The sequence below is a fragment of the Leptonychotes weddellii genome, chromosome 9 (assembly GCF_054177405.1).
Source record: "Leptonychotes weddellii isolate Sample4059 chromosome 9, ASM5417740v2, whole genome shotgun sequence".
Classification (NCBI taxonomy): Eukaryota; Metazoa; Chordata; class Mammalia; order Carnivora; family Phocidae; genus Leptonychotes; species Leptonychotes weddellii.
In genome coordinates, this window is record NC_138377.1 from 103400142 (window position 1) to 103419657 (window position 19516).

Sequence of the window (19516 nt, forward strand, 5' to 3'; positions counted from 1 at the left end):
TGAGGGTTCTAGAGGGGAGGGGAGTGGGAGGATGGGTTAGCCTGGTGATGGGTATTGAGGAGGGCACGTTCTGCATGGAGCACTGGGTGTTATGCACAAACAATGAATCATGGAACACTACATCTAAAACTAATGATGTAATGTATGGGGATTAACATAACAATAAAAAAATTCAAACAAAAAAACTCATGACCGCGAGATCAAGAGTTGCATGCTCTTCCACCTGAGCCAGCCAAGCTGTATTATTTATTTTTAAATGTAAATATTAAAGGTATAAATTTCTGTCTAAGCACTGCTTTAGCTGCATCACACAAATTTTGATATATTGTATTTTTATCATTTATTTAAAAATACTTCCTAATTTATAAAATTAGAAATGTTTAATTTCTAAATATTTGTGTTTTTTTTTTTCCTGGAGAGCTTTCTATTACTGATTTCTAATTTAATTTTGGGGAATATCTCTGTAATATTTCAATCTTAAAATTTTTTGAGACTCATGGCATGGTAAATGCCCTATCTTGATGAACTTGAAAAGAATGTATTGTGCCATTAGACACTGCAGGAAAAAACATTAGTGAACTTGAAGATATGGTAGCAAAACTCCAAAATGACACACAGAGAGAAAATAAGAAAAAAAACAGAAAAAAAAAACTGGACAGAGCATTGATGAGCTGTGGGACAACTTTAGCAGGCCTAATATATGTACAGTTGGAATAGCCAAACTTTTTGGAGAAATAATGACCAGAAAATTTTTAAATTTGATGAAACCTATAAACATATAGATCTCAGAAGCTCATAAGCCCCAAGAACAGTAAATGTGACAGAAACTACAAGGCACATCATAAAGTGTTTGAAGAATGATAAAAAGACGTTCTTAAAAGCAGTCAGAAAAATAGGAGTTAAATGCTCCAGTCAAAAAGCAGAGACTGACAGAATGTATAAAAAGCAAGACCTCATCTATGTGCCACCTATAAGAAATGCATTTTAAATATAAAAAAGATATACACTGAAAGGGAAGGGAAAGAAAAAGATACACCAGGGTGCCTGGGTGGCTCAGTCGGATAAGCGTCCAACTCTTGATTTCACCTCAGGTCATGATTTCAGGGTTGTGAGATCAAGCCCTGTGTCTGGGCTCTAGGCTGCATGCTCATCAGGGAGTCTGCTTGAAATTCTTTCCCTCTCCCTCTGCCCCTCCCTGTGTACACCTGCTTTCTCTGTCTCTCTCAAATAAATAAATAAATCTTTATCACTGACCTCTACCTCTGAAACCAATAATACATTATATGTTAATTAATTGAATTTAAATAAAATAAATAAATTTTGGGGGGGAAAAAAGAAACAGATATACCATACAAGCAGTAAGCATAAGAAATTAAGAAATCTGAATGTCTTTATTAATATCAGAGAAAGTAGACTTTAAGACAATGACTACTACCAAAGATAGAGAGAAACATTACGTAATAATAAAAGGATTAATTTATCAGGAAGACAGAACAATCATGATTGTAGAAGTGCCCAACAACATAGTTTCAAAATACTTCAAGCAAAAACTAAGAGAACTAAAGTTAGAAATAGACAAATCTATACTCATAGTTGGAGATTTTAACACTTTTTCCTAGTAATTGATAAAATAAATAGAACAAGAAATTCAGTAAGAACATAAAAGATCTAGACCAGGGGTCAACAATCTTTATCTGTAAAGAGTAATACAGCAAGTATTTTTTGTTCTATGGGCCATAGAATGTACAGCTATAGACAAATATATAAATGAATGAGCATGGCTCTATTCCAGTAAAACTTTATATACAGAAACAGGCAGCAGTCTAGATTGGGCCTGTTGAACATTTATAGACAGTGTGCCACCTGTACTTTACCCTGGAACTCCAGTTACACGTATTTTAAGTGTATATTTAAATAATTTCTGTTGGTCTATCATCAAGATCACTGACTCTTCCATAAGTTCAAATTTGCGGTTAAAACCATCTAGGGAGGGGCGCCTGGATGGCTCAGTCGTTAAGTGTCTGCCTTCAGCTCAGGTCATGGTCCCAGGGTCCTGGGATTGAGCCCCGCATCAGGCTCCCTGCTCAGCGGGAAGCCGGCTTCTCCCTCTCCCACTCCCCCTGCTTGTGTTCCCTCTCTCTCCTTGTCTCTCTCTGTCAAATAAATGAATAAAATCTTCAAAAAAAAACAAAACAAAAAAATCTAGGGAATTTCTTATTTCACATTTTCTTCAGTTCTAGATTTGCATTTGGTTCTTTTTATAATTTTAATTTCTCTGTTGACATTTCTTATTTGTGCAGTCATTGCAGTTAACTTTTCCTTTACATTCTTGATCATACTTAAAATAACTGCTTTAAAATCCTTGTGTACTAATTCCAAAATCTGAGTTATTTCAAGGTTGATCTCCTTTGATTGTATTTTCACATTTTCCTGTTTCATTATATGTGTAGTACAGTGCTTCTCAAATTTTTTGTCTTAGGATTCCCTCTCAAGACTGAGGGCTCTCAAAAAAGAGCTTTTGTTTATGTGGGTCATATCTATTAATACTGACTGTATTAGAAATTCAAACTGAGAAAAATTTTAAATATTTTTAAATATTTATTTACTTGAAAATAATAAAACTTTTTCTTAATATAAATATTTTGATGAAAATAACTTTTCTGAAAGAAAAATGATTTTAATGGGAATAGTTGCATTGCTTTACATTTTTGGCTTCATAGTTAGCTTAATAGAAAATTACTAGATTCTTATTTCTGTTTCCACTGTTTTCTTGTATTAGTTTGATTAAAATACATGAAGAAAATCTACCATTACACATATATATAGTTGGGAAGAAAGTATTTTAATAGCCTCTTCAGAAAATTGTGGATATCTTTCTTTTACTTTTACATTATACCAAAATTTGACAAGTAGTAATCTCTTTTTTTTTTTTTTAAGATTTATTTATTTATTTGAGACAGACAGAGCAAGCAGGAGGAGGGGCAGAGGGAGAGGGAGACAAGCAGACTACCCGCTGAGCGGGGAGCCCAGTGCGGGGCTTGATCCCAGGACCCTGAGATCATGACCTGAGCCAAAGTCAAGAGTCGGATGCGCAACTGACTGATCCACCCAGATGCCCCAACAAGTAGTAATTTCTTAAAGGTTATTTACAGTGTGGAATGTGAAACCATATCATTGACCTTTTCATACTTTTATATTAAAATCCATTGGTCTACATTGCAGGTTGAATGGATCTTTTACCATCTTGTACATCATGCATTGTTCATTTAGAAAATAAAGACATATTTTGTTTTATTGTGCTTCCCTTACACTTCACATACATTCTGATGGTTTTTTTTTTTTTTATAAATTAATGGTTTTTGGCAGCCCTGCATTGAGCAAGTCTATTAGTGCTATTTTTTCAATAGCATTTGCTCACTTCGTGTCTCTGTATCACATCTTGGTAATTCTTACAATAGTTTCAAGTTTTGCATTATTATTATATTTGTTATGGTGATCTGTGATCAGAGATCTTTGATGTTACTATTACAATTGTTTTGGGGCACCATGAACCTCACCCATATAAGGCAATTAATTTAATCAATGAATGTTGTATGTGTTCTGTTTCACTGACTGGCTGTTCCCCAATCTATCTCCCTCTCCTCAAGTCTCCCTATTTTCTGAGACACAACAATATTGAAATCAGGCCAATTAATAAACCCTCAATGGCTTCTTGAGTGTTCAAGTGAAAGGAAAAATTGCACATCTCTCACTAAATCGAAAGCTAGAAATGATTAAGCTACGTGAAGAAGGCATGTTGAAAGCTGAGACAGGGCATAAGCTAGGCCTTTTGTGTCCAACAGTTAGACAAGTTTTGAATGCAAAGAAGTTCCTAGGAAAGTAAAAGAGCTACTTCAGTAAACAGATGAATAAGAAGGTGAAACAGCCTTACTGCTGATATGGAGAAAGTTTCAGTGGTCTGGATAGAAGGTCAAACCAGCCACAACATTCCTTTAAGCCGTTTACTCCAGAGCAATTCTCTTCAGAGCAAATCCCTTCAATTTTGTGAAGCCTGAGAGGAATAATCATCAGAAGAAAAGTTTGAAGCCAGCAGAGGTTGGTTTATGAAGTTTAAGGAAGGAAGCTGTCTCACAAGGTGAAGAAGCGAGTACTGATGTAGAAGCTGCAGCAGGTTATCTAGAAGATCTAGCTAAAATAATTAGTGAAAGTGGCTACACTAAACAGATTTTCAAAATAGACAAAACTGTCTTTTATTGAAAGAAGATGCCATTTAGGACTTCCATAGCTAGAGAGGAAAAATCCATGCCCGGCTTTAAAGCTTGTTAGGGGCTGATGCAGATAGTGACTTTAAGTTGAAGCCAGTGCTCATTTACCACTCTGAAAATCCTAGGGCCCTTAAAAATTATGCAAAATCTATTCTTCCTGTGCTCTAGAAATGGAACAAGAAAGCCTGGATGACAGCACGTATGTTTACAATATGGTTTACTGAATATTTTAAGCCTAATGTGGAGACCTCAGAAAAAAATGATTTCTTTCAAAATATTATTGTTCATCAACAATGCACCTGGTCACCCAAGAGTTCTGATGGAGATGTATAAGATGAATGTTGTTTTCATGTGTGCTAACACAAGCATCCATTCTGTAGCCCATGGATCAAGGAGTCAATATTTGACTTTCAAGTCTTATTGTTTAAGAAATACATTCTGTAAGGTTCTAAGTGCCATAGGTAGTGATTCTTCTGATGGATCTGGGGAAAGTAAATTGAAAGCCTTCCAGAAAGGATTCACCATTCTAGGTGCCATTAAGAACATTCATGATTCATGGAAGAGGTGAAAATACCAACATTAATAGGATTTTGGAGGAAGTGGATTCCAACCCTCATGGAGGACTTTTGCGGGGTTCAAGACTTGAGTAGAGGAAGTAACTGCAGATGTGGTGGAAATAGCAAGAGAACTAGAATTAGAAGTGGAGCCTGAAAATGGGACTGAATTGTGACAATCTCATGATAGAACTTTAATGGATGAGGAGTTGCTTCTTATGGGTGAGCCAAGGTGATTTCTTGAGATGGAAACTGCTCTTGGTGAAGATGATGTGAAGATTGTTGACAACAGAGAATTTAGAATATGACATACAGTTAGTGATAACGAATTTTGATAGAAGTTGTACTGTGGATAAAATCAGAAAGCATCACATGCTATAGAGAAATTACAGAGAAAAATGTGACAAACTGTGCTGTTGTCTTATTTTAAGAAATAAGACACCCCAACCTTCAGCAACCACCACCCTGATCAGTCAGCAGCCATCAACATGAAGCAAGACCCTCCACTAGCAATAAGATTATAACTTGTGAAAAGCTCACCTGATGGTTAGCATTTTTTAGCAATAAAGTACTTTTAAATTAAGGTATGTACATTATTTTGTTAGACATAGTGTTATGGCGCACTTAATAGACTACAGTATAGGGTGAACATGCACTGGGAAACCAAAAAATTAATTTGACATGCTTTACTGTGATATTTGCTTGATTATGGTGGTCTAGAACTGAACCCACAGTATTCCCAAAGTATGCTGTAAAGGTTAACTGAGTTTTGCAGACCTCCCAAATGTTGACATATGTTATCAGTATCAAAAAGTCAGGTTCATTAATATCACCACTGATCTCATTAGAAGAGTCTTTAAAGCTCATGCTTATGGATATAAGTTTTTTAGAATTCTAATTATCACTTAAAAGCTCAAATTTTGTCATTGGCAACAAAAACTTTTAAGTTGTTTTCTCAGAATTGATAAGCTCATTTCATTCATTTTCAGTAAAATGTCTGCTAAAAAACATCAAATATCTGCCACTTGTTCTTTGAAGTAAAAATGTTGGTCCATAAAAAAAGTGGCTGGTTCAGCTTGTAACTCAAACCATCACCCAAATGGTTTTCCTCATGACAGTTGTTGTGCTTTGATACACAGTGGAAGTACCTTATGTACTTCACAGTTTATAATACAGAATACTAAAAAATGTGTACTCAAAGGTCAAGGTTTAATAAAACTAATAATTTGTACTGCATCAAGAAGAATCTTAAGTGAAACCAGCTTTTTGTTTTTCAGGTTTTTTTTAAACTGAGTATGTGGCCTTGAAGAATGCTGTGACAACTAGTTCAGTTTGGTGCGGCTGTCTGGACTAATGCAGACAGTAGTTTTACCCACTATTGTTTTTCTGCATCATCAGTGCAAAGGTCAATACAGTTTTTCCAGGATAAATAATGAGATTCAAAAAAGTTACTTAACCCTGAGTACTTATTTGAGCACCATTCTTTTTGCCAAGCATTCACATAAAGGAATTCTTAAATGATTAGTTGGTATTGATTCTGGACAAATACAACTAAAACACAAAACAAAGCTGCAACTCCAAACTGTCTTCTCTTCTAATATGAGCCGGGCAGCTGAGAAGCCACCTTGCACATCTCTAATGCAGGGGTCCCCAGGGTTTTAAGCAGGGTACGTTTTTCGAATTGGTGGTTCTCTCTCTGGAATTGTTTCCTTCCTTTCCAGCTAATGTGGCAGCCACAAATTTGTTTGTGTGTTTCCTGAACTAGTAAGACTGCAGTTTCTATCCAAACGACTGCTTTCTGATTGGCTTTTATCCCCTGTGGGAAATCTGCAAATGCCCCAAGGGAGAAAGTAGTGGTATGAGGTAGACTCATCTTGTGCTTCCCTCCCCTACAGAACTCGGCCTTCTTAATTGCTGCCTGTCTTGGTTGATCTCCAGAGTATTTAAGTAGTTGCTGTCTATATTTTAACAAGGTTTCATAGTTTTTCTCTGCAGGAAGGTTTAGTCTGATATAAGCAGTTCCCTCAGGACCACGTGCAGGAGTCCTAAGGCCCAGAGTCAAATGCATTACTTCATATGTGCTCTGATGAGTACAGAATTAGATTATTATCTTCCTAAATAATATTTTAATTAATGCTACTTAATATTGCATTAGGTTTTTGGCAGGCATATCCCACTGTTGGCATGTATTACACTTGTGGACATCCAAACTCTCAGTTTTCTCCTTCACCCATATTTTATTGTCTGTTAAACCCATGTCTCCATTGTCTAATAATAAGTGTTCTTTGTGTTTAAAGCTGAACACTGTCATTATTAAATTTGGGTTTTTGTTCTCCACCATTGAAGCCTCATGAATCTTTTAAAGCTTGATTTCTATTCACATTCCTCTCAACTTTACATTCTTTGAAGATCCTATGTTCTATTTTGTTGCCATTCGGTAATAGCTATGAGAAGCATCACTGTGGTTCTCTCTGATGAAAACAGTAAGAAGTTCCCTATTCAAGTAAGGGGACCACAAAGGCAAATTTTGTTATCCTTACAAAACACTTTTATTACCGATTGTTTAAGAAAATGGGAAAATATATAATACCCAAAAGATGCCATGAATTTAGTTATACTTTTAAATACATTTTTATCATTCATAGCAGTTTACACATGCATATGGCAGACGATTGAACATATAGAGAGAGAACAATTCCTGGTGTGTTTATGGATTCATGTTCCCTGCAAGAATTCAGACCAGTGATGGGGAACCACTAATCTATCTACAGCTTACTGTTGCAACAAATTCTTCTGTATTACTCCTCATTTTTTAATTAACTTTTTATTTGGAAATAATTTCAAACTTAACAAAAAGTTCAAAATTAAAAATAGTACAGTGTCTGTGTATACACATATACACAAAGGTTTTTTTTTCCTGAACATATGACAGTAACATCATGACCCCTAAATACTTTAGTGTGTATTTCGCTTATTTATTTATTTGAGAGAGCAGGCACAAGTATGGGGAGAGGGAGAGGGAGAATCTCAAGTAGACTCTCTGCTGAGCATGGAGCCCAACATGGGGCTCAGTCTCATAACACATGAGATCATGACCTGAGCTGAAATCATGAATCAGACGCTTAACCGACTGAGCCACCCAGGTGCCCCTTTTAGTAAGAACAGAAATATTCTCTTACACAACCAAAGTACACTTACATCCTCTATTTGGATTTTGTCAATTTAAATTCTAATTTGTCTTCCATATTCTAATGGGATATGCCAGTTTTACCATTTAGTTTCATAATGCTCATTATAGTATTGTCCCATCTCCATACAGAATCCAGTTTAGGGTCAGGTATTGCATTTAGTTGTCATAGCTCTTTAACCTTTAGTCTCGTGGTTGTAGTAAGGAGTAACTCTCACTTCTTATTGAACCTCAGTCTTAGGCCTTCTGTACCCTTCTTAGTGTTCTACTCCTATTCCCCACCCCCCTAGCTGTAGTAGCCAAACTGCTTTTTGTCTCTTCATGGGAGGTACTGGGTGACAGTTTGGTCTTGAGAAAACTCAGATGGAAGATAAAGGTTGGAGATACGTTAAAACTAGGAGAGAGGTTTTTAAAGAAAATAAATTCTGTATCATTCTATTCATTTGCCAGATTTAGTCTGCAAATTTGGCACTAGGTTTTCTAGAAGCCAGTTCATATTGGGAAACAAGATCAGTATCCTGATTTATAGTGTCCCTAAGGTAAAAACAAACTAATTGCACATGGGAAGCATAATTTGGCCTGATAGCAAGATCAGAGAGAGAGATTTATCCCTTGAGCCCTTACAAAGAGGACACTATTGATTAACATCCTCAACAATGTCTTAACTATAAATAGGACAGTGGTTTCATAAGGATGTTGTTTTTTTTTTATAATGTCCCTCAATGTCAGCCAATTGCCTAATATTTAAGTGCATTTCCATAAGGGCCCAAAATTATTTGGTTTGGGGCTTGCTGCTCTGACTTTTCCAGGATAAAATTTCATAGTAGTGACTTAGTTGTAGAACCCTTCAGATGAAATCTTGTCAGGAATCCCCATGGATAATAGGAAAAGTGGAGTTGCAGTGGAGGGGTGTAACCTAGAGTGTTGCTAACATAGCTCTTTCCCTTCTCATTTTTCTGAAAGAGTCTCTATGGCCCCTCTGCAGAATGATTAGAGCCCTGAGCACATTTTAAAAACCACTTGTCCAGGAAAAACTGGTGGATTGCATAGCCTCAGTTTTCCACAAATAGATCTTCTGAACTGACTTTTGCTTTTGTCCTCTGTTAGTATATATCAACATTATCTTAAATTGTACCAATTTTAGAAACTCCTTATTTAGTACTATTTCCCTTATTCTCAGATGCTGATCTTTCCTTCTACTTCATAAGTCAACTTACTGTCCTCTCTATAAAAGCAAAACAATACAACTTAACCTATATACATCAAAGAAAGAGATGAGCCTTTCTAATTTAATGCTCATTTCTCTACCTGTGTCCTTGGATCCCATTACTTCCTACCTCCTTTGGGACAGTATTCCATTATTTACCCCTGTGTTCTGGGTTCAGAACCTCTCCCTCCTGCTCCTTTTTTTATAATCTTAAAAAGGAAAATTCTTTGTCTACCCAGCAGCCTCTTTTCTCTACTAGCTACCTCCCTTTTCATCTCTCTTGGTACGCTAAGCTTGAAAAAGTAGCTTACGTTTGCTAAATCCACTTTGCTTCCCATTCTTTCCTATTTATTTAAAAAATTTATATGTATATAAAGAATATATATACAAAAGATATTTTATATATATAAATATATATAAGGAATATAAAGAATACAGTATACACCTTTGTTTTTACTACCAAATTTAAGAAACAATATTATAATACAGTTGAAAGCCCCTATGTACTTTCTTTAATACACATCCTTCCTTTCCCTCAAAAGTAATCATTACCTAAGTTTGATGATGATTTCAATACATTTCACTTTTACTGTATATCTACAGTTCCCTAAACAGTATATTGCTGAACTTTTCAACTTGAGTACCGTGAATGATTTACAAGTGTGCTGAGATGTTGATCCTCTCAGCCTTTGGAACAGGAGACATTATGACTAGACTTGTTCACGTAGCCCAGGGTACCACACACATGCTGCCATTGTTTGTGTGCCATGATATAAAAAAATTAGGAACCACTGATAGGTAACATTGTTTTGTATACATTTTGTTTTGGTTTGGTTTTGGTTTTTTTTGTATACATTTTTTTAACTTTATAGCAACAGCATACTGTATGTGTTCTTTATGTTTTTTTTAGTCAATCTTATGTTTGTGAGATTCATCCATTTTAATTCAGGTAGCAGTTTTTCATTTGTGTTTCATTAATGTATGGTATCCTATTATAGAAATATGTCACATGTCACCCATTTTCCTAATACTGGATGCTTTATTTAGGTAGTCTATAATTCCTGCTGTTACAAATAATGTTACTGGAAGGGGCGCCTGGGTGGCCCAGTCGTTAAGTGTCTGCCTTCGGCTCAGGTCATGATCCCAGGGTCCTGGGATCGAGCCCCGCATCGGGCTCCCTGCTCCGCGGGAAGCCTGCTTCTCCCTCTCCCACTCCCCCTGCTTGTGTTCCCTCTCTCTCTGTGTGTCTCTCTGTCAAATAAATAAATAAAATCTTAAAAAAAAAAAAAAAGAAAGAAACAAATAATGTTACTGGAAGATTCTTATATCTCCTTGTATGTTAGTGTTTCCCTAGGGAAGTATGCCTGAGAGTGAAACTGCTCAATTATAGGAAATGTTCAGCTTTCCAGATGTTGATGAAGGGTCAACCAAAGTAGCTATACTTACGAGCAGTTTATAAAACTTACCTTTATTCCCATCCTCTTTGAACTTTGGTATTTTTGGTTTTTTAAAGTTTTGCCATTCTGGAGATAGATGGTAGTTCTGGAGATAGCAGTGATGGTTGCCTGACAAGGTGAATATACTTAATGCCACAGAACTGCACTTAACAGTGATTAAAATGGTAAATTTTATGTAATGTATATTTGCCACAGCTTTTTAAAAAAAGCTGTATTAGTCTGATGGGCATGAAATCTCACTGTTTTTTATTTGTTTTATCTGTTTTATTTGTTATTAGGCATCTTTATATTCTAAATGGGTTTTGTTTGTTTTATTTTTTTTAAAGATTTTATTTGTCAGAGCGCAAACGCACGTGCACAAGCAGGGGGAGTGGCAGGCAGAGGAAGAAGCAGGCTCCCCACTGAGCAGGGAGCCCGATCCCAGGACCCTGGGATCATGACCTGAGCTGAAGGCAGATGCTTAACCGACTGAGCCACCCAGGCGTCCTAAATGTCTGTTAATGATTTTTTCCCCCTGAATTTCTTGTTCATATCTTTTTGCCCATTTTTCTATTGAATTTTTTTTTCTTACTGGTTCTTGGAAGTTTTTAATTAAACGTTTTAGGTACTAATCTTTTGTTGATTATGTGTGTTGCATAAATTTCTCTCAGTTTTTAGCCAGCTTTTCCTTTTTTAAAAAATTATGTCTTTTGATAAACAGAGCTTTTAATTTTAATGTGGTTGAACTTATTTTTTTCCTTTATAGTATCTACAGTCTGTTGTTTTAGGAATCTTTCCTAAGACAGGGTCATAACGATATTCACCTGTATTTTTTTATTAAAGTTTTATTTTTCAAGATTTTATTTATTTTTGAGAGAGATAGTGAGCATGAGTGGGGCGGGTGGTGGGGGGCACAGAGGGAGAAGCAGATTCCCTGCTGAGCAGGGAGTCCGATGCAGGACTCCATCCCAGGACCCTGGGATCATGACCTGAGCCAAAGGCAGACCCTTAACTGACTGAACCACCTAGGCACCACTTTTTTCCCTATAACTTGTAAAGTTTGCTTTGCACATTTTGGTTTTTAATCTACTTGATTTGGTTTTTATGTTTGATGTGAAGTAGATATTCAGTTTTATCCTCCTATAACTGATCTTTGATTACACATTCTCTTTCTCCTCCACCGGTCTCTGGAGTCACCTCGTACATGTTTATATACATGCACAGGTCTATTGCTGGGCTCTCTGCCTATCAGTCAGTTGTTTGTTGTTGTATCAGTACTACACCTAAAGCTGTAGTAATAACATTACCTAGTTGGGCAATTCCTCTCTCCTCTGTTCTTCAGAATTGTCTTAGCTATTCTTGGCTCTCTGCCTTTCTCTTGCAGTTTTAGAATTAGTTTGTCAAACTCCACAGTTGAAGTTTTGATTGGAAATGTAAGTTTGTCTTATCCAAATTTGGTGTGATTTTTGAAAGTGTGTAGTTGATGAAATTCAGAGAGCCCAAATCTCTATTTTATTTTTTTAAAAGAGAAAATTAATAACTAGTTCCCAATCCACCCAAAAACCTTAAATAATAAAAATACACCAAGATTTTCAACATAATATAAAATATTTAAAATCAATTACTTAGTTGTTTCACACTTACTATAAACTCATTAGTATGTTTCTGGACAGAATGCAGTGATACTGGACAGTATCAGATATTTCTTCTGTGCTACTCCAAACATGTACGAATTGTAATGTGAATAAATAATGAAAAAATATGCTAAAGATACATGATGAAGGCAAATAATTCTTAGCTAATAACCAAGACCATTTAAAAATGATAATTTACTGATTGAGGACTTGCCTGGGTGAGATTTGGTAGTGCAAGTTGGGAGAGTTAAGTGGTGAGTCAGGGTGTGCAGAAAGGAGTTGGTAAAGGGGCTCACATTCAGATGCTGAGAGGTGATGGGCTGTTTTCTCTTCATGGCTCCTGAGACTCCAGAAATAGATGCTCTGAATCATTGTCCAAAGACTGCGGTTAAGCAACAAGATGAAAAAAATCTCAAAATAGATACCTCCTTGTGTTCTCGTTACTTGTAGTTATACAGTGTGAGCATGAGATATGATCCTGTCAGTTAAATAGCTGAGACACAACTGCTGAGTGGACACAGCAGTCTCTGAGATTCATAAGCACTTTAAATGTGCACTCATGCAAATTCATTATAGTTTTTTAAAAAAAATTTATTTGATTAGTGACTTCTGGATTTGAAAAGTACAAGTTGTAGTAAATACTCAGAAGCAAAAATTCCTCCAAGTGAGGAACTGTGGATGCATAGATTAATTTGGGGAGAGTTGATATCTTTGCAATATTTAGTCTTCTATACAACATGATTTTATTTCTTCTATTTATCTAGGTAGTTTTATAATTTCTTTATAAATGTAGATAGATAAATAGGAATGCAATTTATGTTTATATATTGCTTTTATTAATTTATCTGTAGATTCTTGGGTGTTGTACATACATAGTCATGTCTTCTGGGAATAATGAAATTTTGTTTCATCCTTTTGTTTAATTTTTTTTTCTTACTATGTCAGCTGTGCCTCCCTGGATGTTGTTAATGGAAGTGGTGATGATAAACATCCTGTCCCTTATTTTCCAGTAATTTCTAATAGGTTTCACCACTAGGTATGATGTTTGCTATCTCTTTTTAGTAGATATCTTTTATGAGATTAAAGAAGTTTTCTATAATAGTGTCATATAACAGTTGCTTGGTTGTGTAACTTAACTTTCACTTCTGTGTACCACAGTTTCTTCAGCTATATCATGGTGATAATGAATGTCTCTACCTCATGGGAAATTGTGAAGATAGAATAAGTATATGTAAAACACTTAAAACTATACCTGGCGTATAGTATAAGTACTATGTGTTAGCTATTTTTACAGTTACAAATCCTTGTTTGCTGAGAGATTTTTTTGTTTTGAAATCATGAACAGGTATCGCAGTCTTACTCTATACTCATATTTGACAGTCTCATTGGATTTTTTTAGGACATTAATTAGTATTTGTTGAGCTCGGTGGAGTGACATGTTTATGCTATGACTAGAATTTAATTCGAATGACTTTGTAAGCCTTGGCATATATAATGGTAGTTCCCGTTTTACATTTTTCTCTGGATTGCCTTTTAGAAGCTCTGTGACTTAACCTTCCTTTGCATCCAAACATAAGCATACTGCAATGATTAAAGAATCTGTTACCTACTGCCAGGGAAATGTCTTTTTACACTTAGTGCAACTTCTCAGTGGAAGTAGATAACGTTGTCTATATTTTGGTATTTTACTAACAGATCAGTGGTCTGTTTATAACTCTGAGAGTAGATGAATAGTTACTAGGTGAACAAGCAGTTTGGGGGAATTTACCAATACAAGAAATTTTGTGTTGGGGGTTCTCTTTTGAAAATTGACTAATGTTGAAAAGTCTGTGTAGGAACAAACTTGATAGAGTTATTTGTATACAGCTGGGACTGACTTTATGGACTGCTTTTCTGACTTGCTAAAAAGCTAAAGATTGACAAGCCCTTTCATATTGCATTATCCAGCTTGGCTTTTAACTCCAGGAGAACTGTGTTCACAAATTGATGCTCTATTCCTTTGGGGTTGGTATAGAAGCATTAAATTGTACTAAAATATTCATATGTGAGTGCATTTAGCTGAAAGCAATTGATGTTCTATTCCTAAGAGGGCCGAGAGAACTGCTGTATGGACCTGCAGTCCAGAAAACACCCTAAGCATGCTTCTTAAAGGTAATTACGTGGCCTGGATGATCAGAGTCCTGACGATGAAGTTTAAAATGACAAAGGAGAAGTTGTAGAATTTATAAACTGAGGTTAGGCAGTATAAATTGTTCAGTTGTGCAGTAAAAATCTTTTTGCTAAGAATTAGTTCTGATTGTATCTTTGCATTCAAATTGTAGCTTTGATTTCTTAGCTAATTTTTATTAGACTGATTTCTTTAAACATTTATTCCAGAGGACCAATATCAGTGAAGTTTTTTATTCATTTCCATTTTATATATAAAGTTGAAATTTTTAAGTTTTGGAGAGTCTTGAATTCTTTTTCCATATATAGCTGTTTAAAAGCATGCCACTGTTACGATAAGTTGACATGTCGTATAGGCAGTCCATCTAATTTCACAGCTGGCATGAAAGTCGATGAGCGTAGACAACAGATCTTTGTCTTAGCTATCTTTATGTGGTAACTGGAAAGGAATAAAACTACTCTAAATTTCTATTCTTATTCTAATTGTATTTTTGGTTCTTTCACATAAATGCTAATTTATTGTCTCATATATAGCTTCAGATGTGATAAACATGCACATGAATGTCAGAGAACGTGAGACACTGTGATAGAAGGAAATGTTTATTTAATGGATAATTGATCATTTAGCCTATGTACTTCAGTCTTTTTGTTCACTTTAGGGCCAAAGATATGAAAACTTAAAATCTTGTACAAAAGAATATTTGAAAAACTTAGTCTAATTATTTTTTATATATATAATTAATATATAATGTTATATATTAATATTAACTAAACTTAGTCTGAAAAGGAATTTGGGAAGTGGTATAGTGTTTGGGACAAAAGCGTGTATTCCATTTCCTTGAAGTGAGATTACTTAGAGGGTCTCTAGTTAGGTTGGGTGAATAGTAAATTTATTATTTTCTTATAGGCACTTTCCTTTTCCACATTACTAGCACCACTAAAATTCTTATAACTTTAGAAAGTACTAAAAGGAGTCTTTGTGTAACTTGGACTGAACTTCACAACTCTGGTCGCCTTTTTTTTTTTAAGTAAACTTTACTTTTGAGAACAATTTCGGCTTTACAGAAAATTTGCAAAGATACTCCAGAGAATTTCCATAAATCCTGTACTTGGTTTCCCCTATTTTTGTTGATATTTTTTTTAACGTTATGTGAACTGTTTATTTTTGATAATTGTCAAAACCACAAAATTCTAGAACTTAAGTTTTTTGAAGGTGGAGAATTGTGTGAAGGCTCTGTCAAGGTGATAACTTTCTTTTTAAAGATTTTTTATTTTTTGACAGAGAGATAGAGAGAGAGGGAACACAAGCAGGGGGAGTGGGAGAGGGAGAAGCAGGCTACCCGCTGAGCAGGGAGCCTGGTGCAGGGCTCTATCCCAGAACCTTGGGATCATGACCCAGGCTGAAGGCAGGTGCTTGACGACTGAGCCATCCAGGTGCCCCAAGGTGATAACTTTCTAATGACTTTTTTATTGTGGTAAAATCTAATAAAATTTGCCATTTTAACCATTTTTGAGTATACAGTTCAGTGGCAGTAATTACATTAACAGTGTTATGCAACCATCACCATCTATGTCCAAAATTTTTCATCACCCCAGGGCGCCTGGGTGGCTCAGTTGGTTAGGTGACTGCCTTCAGCTCGGGTCATGATGCCAGGGTCCTGGGATCAAGTCCCACATCTGGCTCCCCCTGCTCTGCGGGGAGCCTGCTTCTCCGAACTCTGCCTCTTCCTGCCATTCCCCCTGCTTGTGCTCTCTCTCTCTGTCAAATAAATAAATAAAATCTTTAAAAAAAAAAGACAAAACCAGAATTTTTCATCACCCCAAACTGAAACCCTATACCCATTAAGCAGTAACTCCATTCCCTCCCGCCCCAGTCCCTGCTAATCTCTCATCTACTCTGTCTCTGTGGTTTTGCTTCTGCTAGATAATTCATAAAAGTGGAATCATAACAGTATTTGTCCTTTTGTGAGTGTCTTATTTTAGTTATGTTTTCAGATTTCATTTATGTTGTAGCATGCATTAGAACTTCATTCCTTTTTATGACTGAAAAATATTCCATTAATATTCCATGAATATTCCATGTTTATCTATTTATCTGCAGGTGGATACTTGGGGGTTGTTTTGTTTTCACCTGTTGGCTATTGTGAATAATGCTGCCATGAACATTCACATACAAGTATATGTTTGAGTCTGTTTTCAGTTCTTTTGGGTTTATATCTAAGAATAGGATGGCTGGGTCATATGGTAATTCTGTGTGTAGGTTTTTGAGGAATGGCCAAACTGCTTTCCTCTGGTTACTTTGTAGCTCTCATGAGGTCCTTGGCATAGAAGTTATCTTAAGAATTTTAGAGTAGGGGCGCCTGGGTGGCTCAGTTGGTTAAGCGACTGCCTTCGGCTCAGGTCATGATCCTGGAGTCCCAGGATCGAGTCCCACATCGGGCTCCCTGCTCGGCGGGGAGTCTGCTTCTCCCTCTGACCCTCCTCCCTCTCATGTGCTCTCTCTCATTCTCTCTCTGTCAAATAAATAAATAAAATCTTTAAAAAAAAAATTTAGAGTAAAGATCAAGAAATGCTATGCAGAAGCAATGGCCTAACTCTTCTTAGTAATTTTAGGAAAGAGACAGCTTGGTGAGGGAAAAGAATACTGCTTGGAAGTCAGGTCCTAGTGCCATCTCTATTTTGTGGGGCCTCAATTTTTTCATTGATAAAATAAAGCAATTACATAGGTAATCTCAGAGGTGCCTTACTACAAAATTCTACGTAGGTATATATAATTCTAACTGATTTCGATCAATTAAAAAACCTTGCTGACAAAAAATTTGATAATCAAAGTTTTTATTTGACCTGCTAAAATGCGAAGCTTTGTAAATAGACTGATTCTGTATCTAAGTGTTTTGATGGTATATTCCCAAATATTTCAGTGTAAATTAATCATCTGAATAATTTTAGCAAAGTATATAATAATAAACTAGGCTTTCTATTATTCCAAGTATGCTTAAGGAATATTTTCCCACAGTGGAAAATCTGTGAATTAGCATAGAAGTGAATTAGGCAAATGCTGCACATTTAATTGCAAAATAGCTAAATATTAAAAAATTTATTTTATTTTAAATATTTTATTTATTTGAGAGAACACGAGAGCAAGAGAAATTGAGAGAATGAGTGGGGGGAGGGGCAGAGGGAGAAGCAGACTCCCTGCAGAGCAGGGAGCCCGATGTGGGACTCGATCCCAGGACCCTGGGATCATGACCTGAGCTGAAGGCAGGCGCTTAACCGACTGAGCCACCCAGGCGCCCCTAAAATTGATGGTACTTTTTTATATATAAATTTAAGTTAGCTATTCATCTAATCTCATCTTGTGTTAGTGATTTTTCTCTAAAATAAATATATTTATTGCACTTTTATAGACTAGTGGCTTCAGTTAAAAGCATATTACTTTTATGTACTGTCATAATATTGAGTTATTTGTGGTATAGTAGAAAAAGTACTGAATTTATTTTTTTTAAAGCGTTTTTTTTTTTTAAGATTTTATTTATTTATTTGACAGAGAGAGATACAGCGAGAGAGGGAACACATGCAGAGGGAGTAGGAGAGGGAGAAGCAGGCCTCCCCCTGAGCGGGGAGCCCGATGCGGGGCTCGATCCCAGGACCCTGAGATCATGACCTGAGCCGAAGGCAGACGCTTAACGACTGAGCCACCCAGGCACCCCAAAAGTACTGAATTTAAAATCAAAGGGATTGAGTTAAGAAGCCAGCCTTTTGCTAGGTACACTATACATAACCTTGGACAGCACACAGCCTGCCTGAAGCTGTGCTTTTTCTTCTATAAAATGGGAGTAATTCCTATCCTATAGAGTTACTGTCATAGTTATGTGAGATAATGTCTGTAAAGTACAGCGTGGTTACCAGAATATCATAGACAGTTCATGTAACTGTGATGATTAGTATGCCATCTTGACTCCTGATAAAAACCTGAGCTAGTCCTAATATAGAAGTATTATCTAATGGCTGGGACGTATGTTCAGCTTTAAATCAAGAGTATGGGTAAAGTCCTCCATTGTAAAACTTAGTTTAGCCATAATCCTGCCTGAGAACTTCATAACACAGGCATAGAGCTGTTGGAGAAAAGAGCCACAGATAGTTGTGCTTTGTGTTTTGGGGCCTCCTCCAAAAAGAGAAGAGACTTAACACAATTTGGCAAACAGAGGAAATAGTTTGGCCTTCTAAGTGAGCAACAGGATGAAATATAGCAATACTAATGCACAGGAGACTTGCAGTAATTAGAAAGTATAGTTTGGTTAATCTACTTCTCAGAGATGTTCATTATTTGCTATGATAAATTACATTTAACTCCTAACCTGGCATTTGTCCTATGTATGTGTGTTGTGTTTTAGCTGTAACAGTTGCTGCTTAAGGTAATGCCTCTGTAGTCTTCTAAAGGAGAAGGCTGAGAAAGCATTTGCCATTTTGGGAAACTGTTGTCCTATCTGAAGCTGTCGTAAGGTTATTGTTTTTGAGCACATAACATTGGATCTCTGAGCTCTGGAATTACTTAGAGGATGTCTTTTAAAATTTTGTCTTTGAAGAAATGTAGTTTTTTATGTTCCTTCCTCACCTCTATCTAGAAAGGAAGACTGTTGGTAGAAAAGAAATTTTAAACCTGATTTTTAAAGAGATGAAGCAATATTGGCTTGGCTTTTCTGCTCGGAAAGCTTCACATTTAACTACTCCACTCATATTCACATTTCATATAAACAAAAAAATGAATGTTTAAATCTTTCTACTTTGTTTAAAGTAAAGCAGATCTAAAGTGGCTGCAGGCAGAATACTGTCCAATTCCAGAAAAACAGTGAATGTATGAGTTTACATCACAAACTCATGTAATTTCAACTTCATATATATATTTGTTTATATATATACACAGATTTTGTTTTGTTTTTAGAGAGAGAGAGCATGCAAGTCGGGCGGAAGGGCAGAGGGAGAGGGAGAGAGAATCTTAAGCGTGGAGTCCAACATGGGGCATGATCTCAAGACCCAGAGATCATGATCTGAGCCGAAACCAGAGTC

At 36.1% G+C, this 19516-nt stretch overlaps 1 protein-coding gene across 3 annotated transcripts in view; it reads left to right on the top strand.

The window, feature by feature from the left end:
* Window positions 1–19516, top strand: part of ETFA (electron transfer flavoprotein subunit alpha) — an 82852-nt gene that overhangs the window by 41699 nt on the left and 21637 nt on the right. The window contains exon 10 of one of the 3 annotated variants that reach the window (XM_081829640.1): window positions 13229–14554. The exons of the other annotated variants lie outside the window; for them this stretch is intronic. Coding sequence (XP_081685766.1) covers window positions 13229–13252 — 24 coding nt within the window. The 3' untranslated portion in view covers window positions 13253–14554. Of the gene's footprint in view, window positions 1–13228; window positions 14555–19516 lie in introns of those variants that run through there. 3 annotated transcript variants of the gene reach the window in all.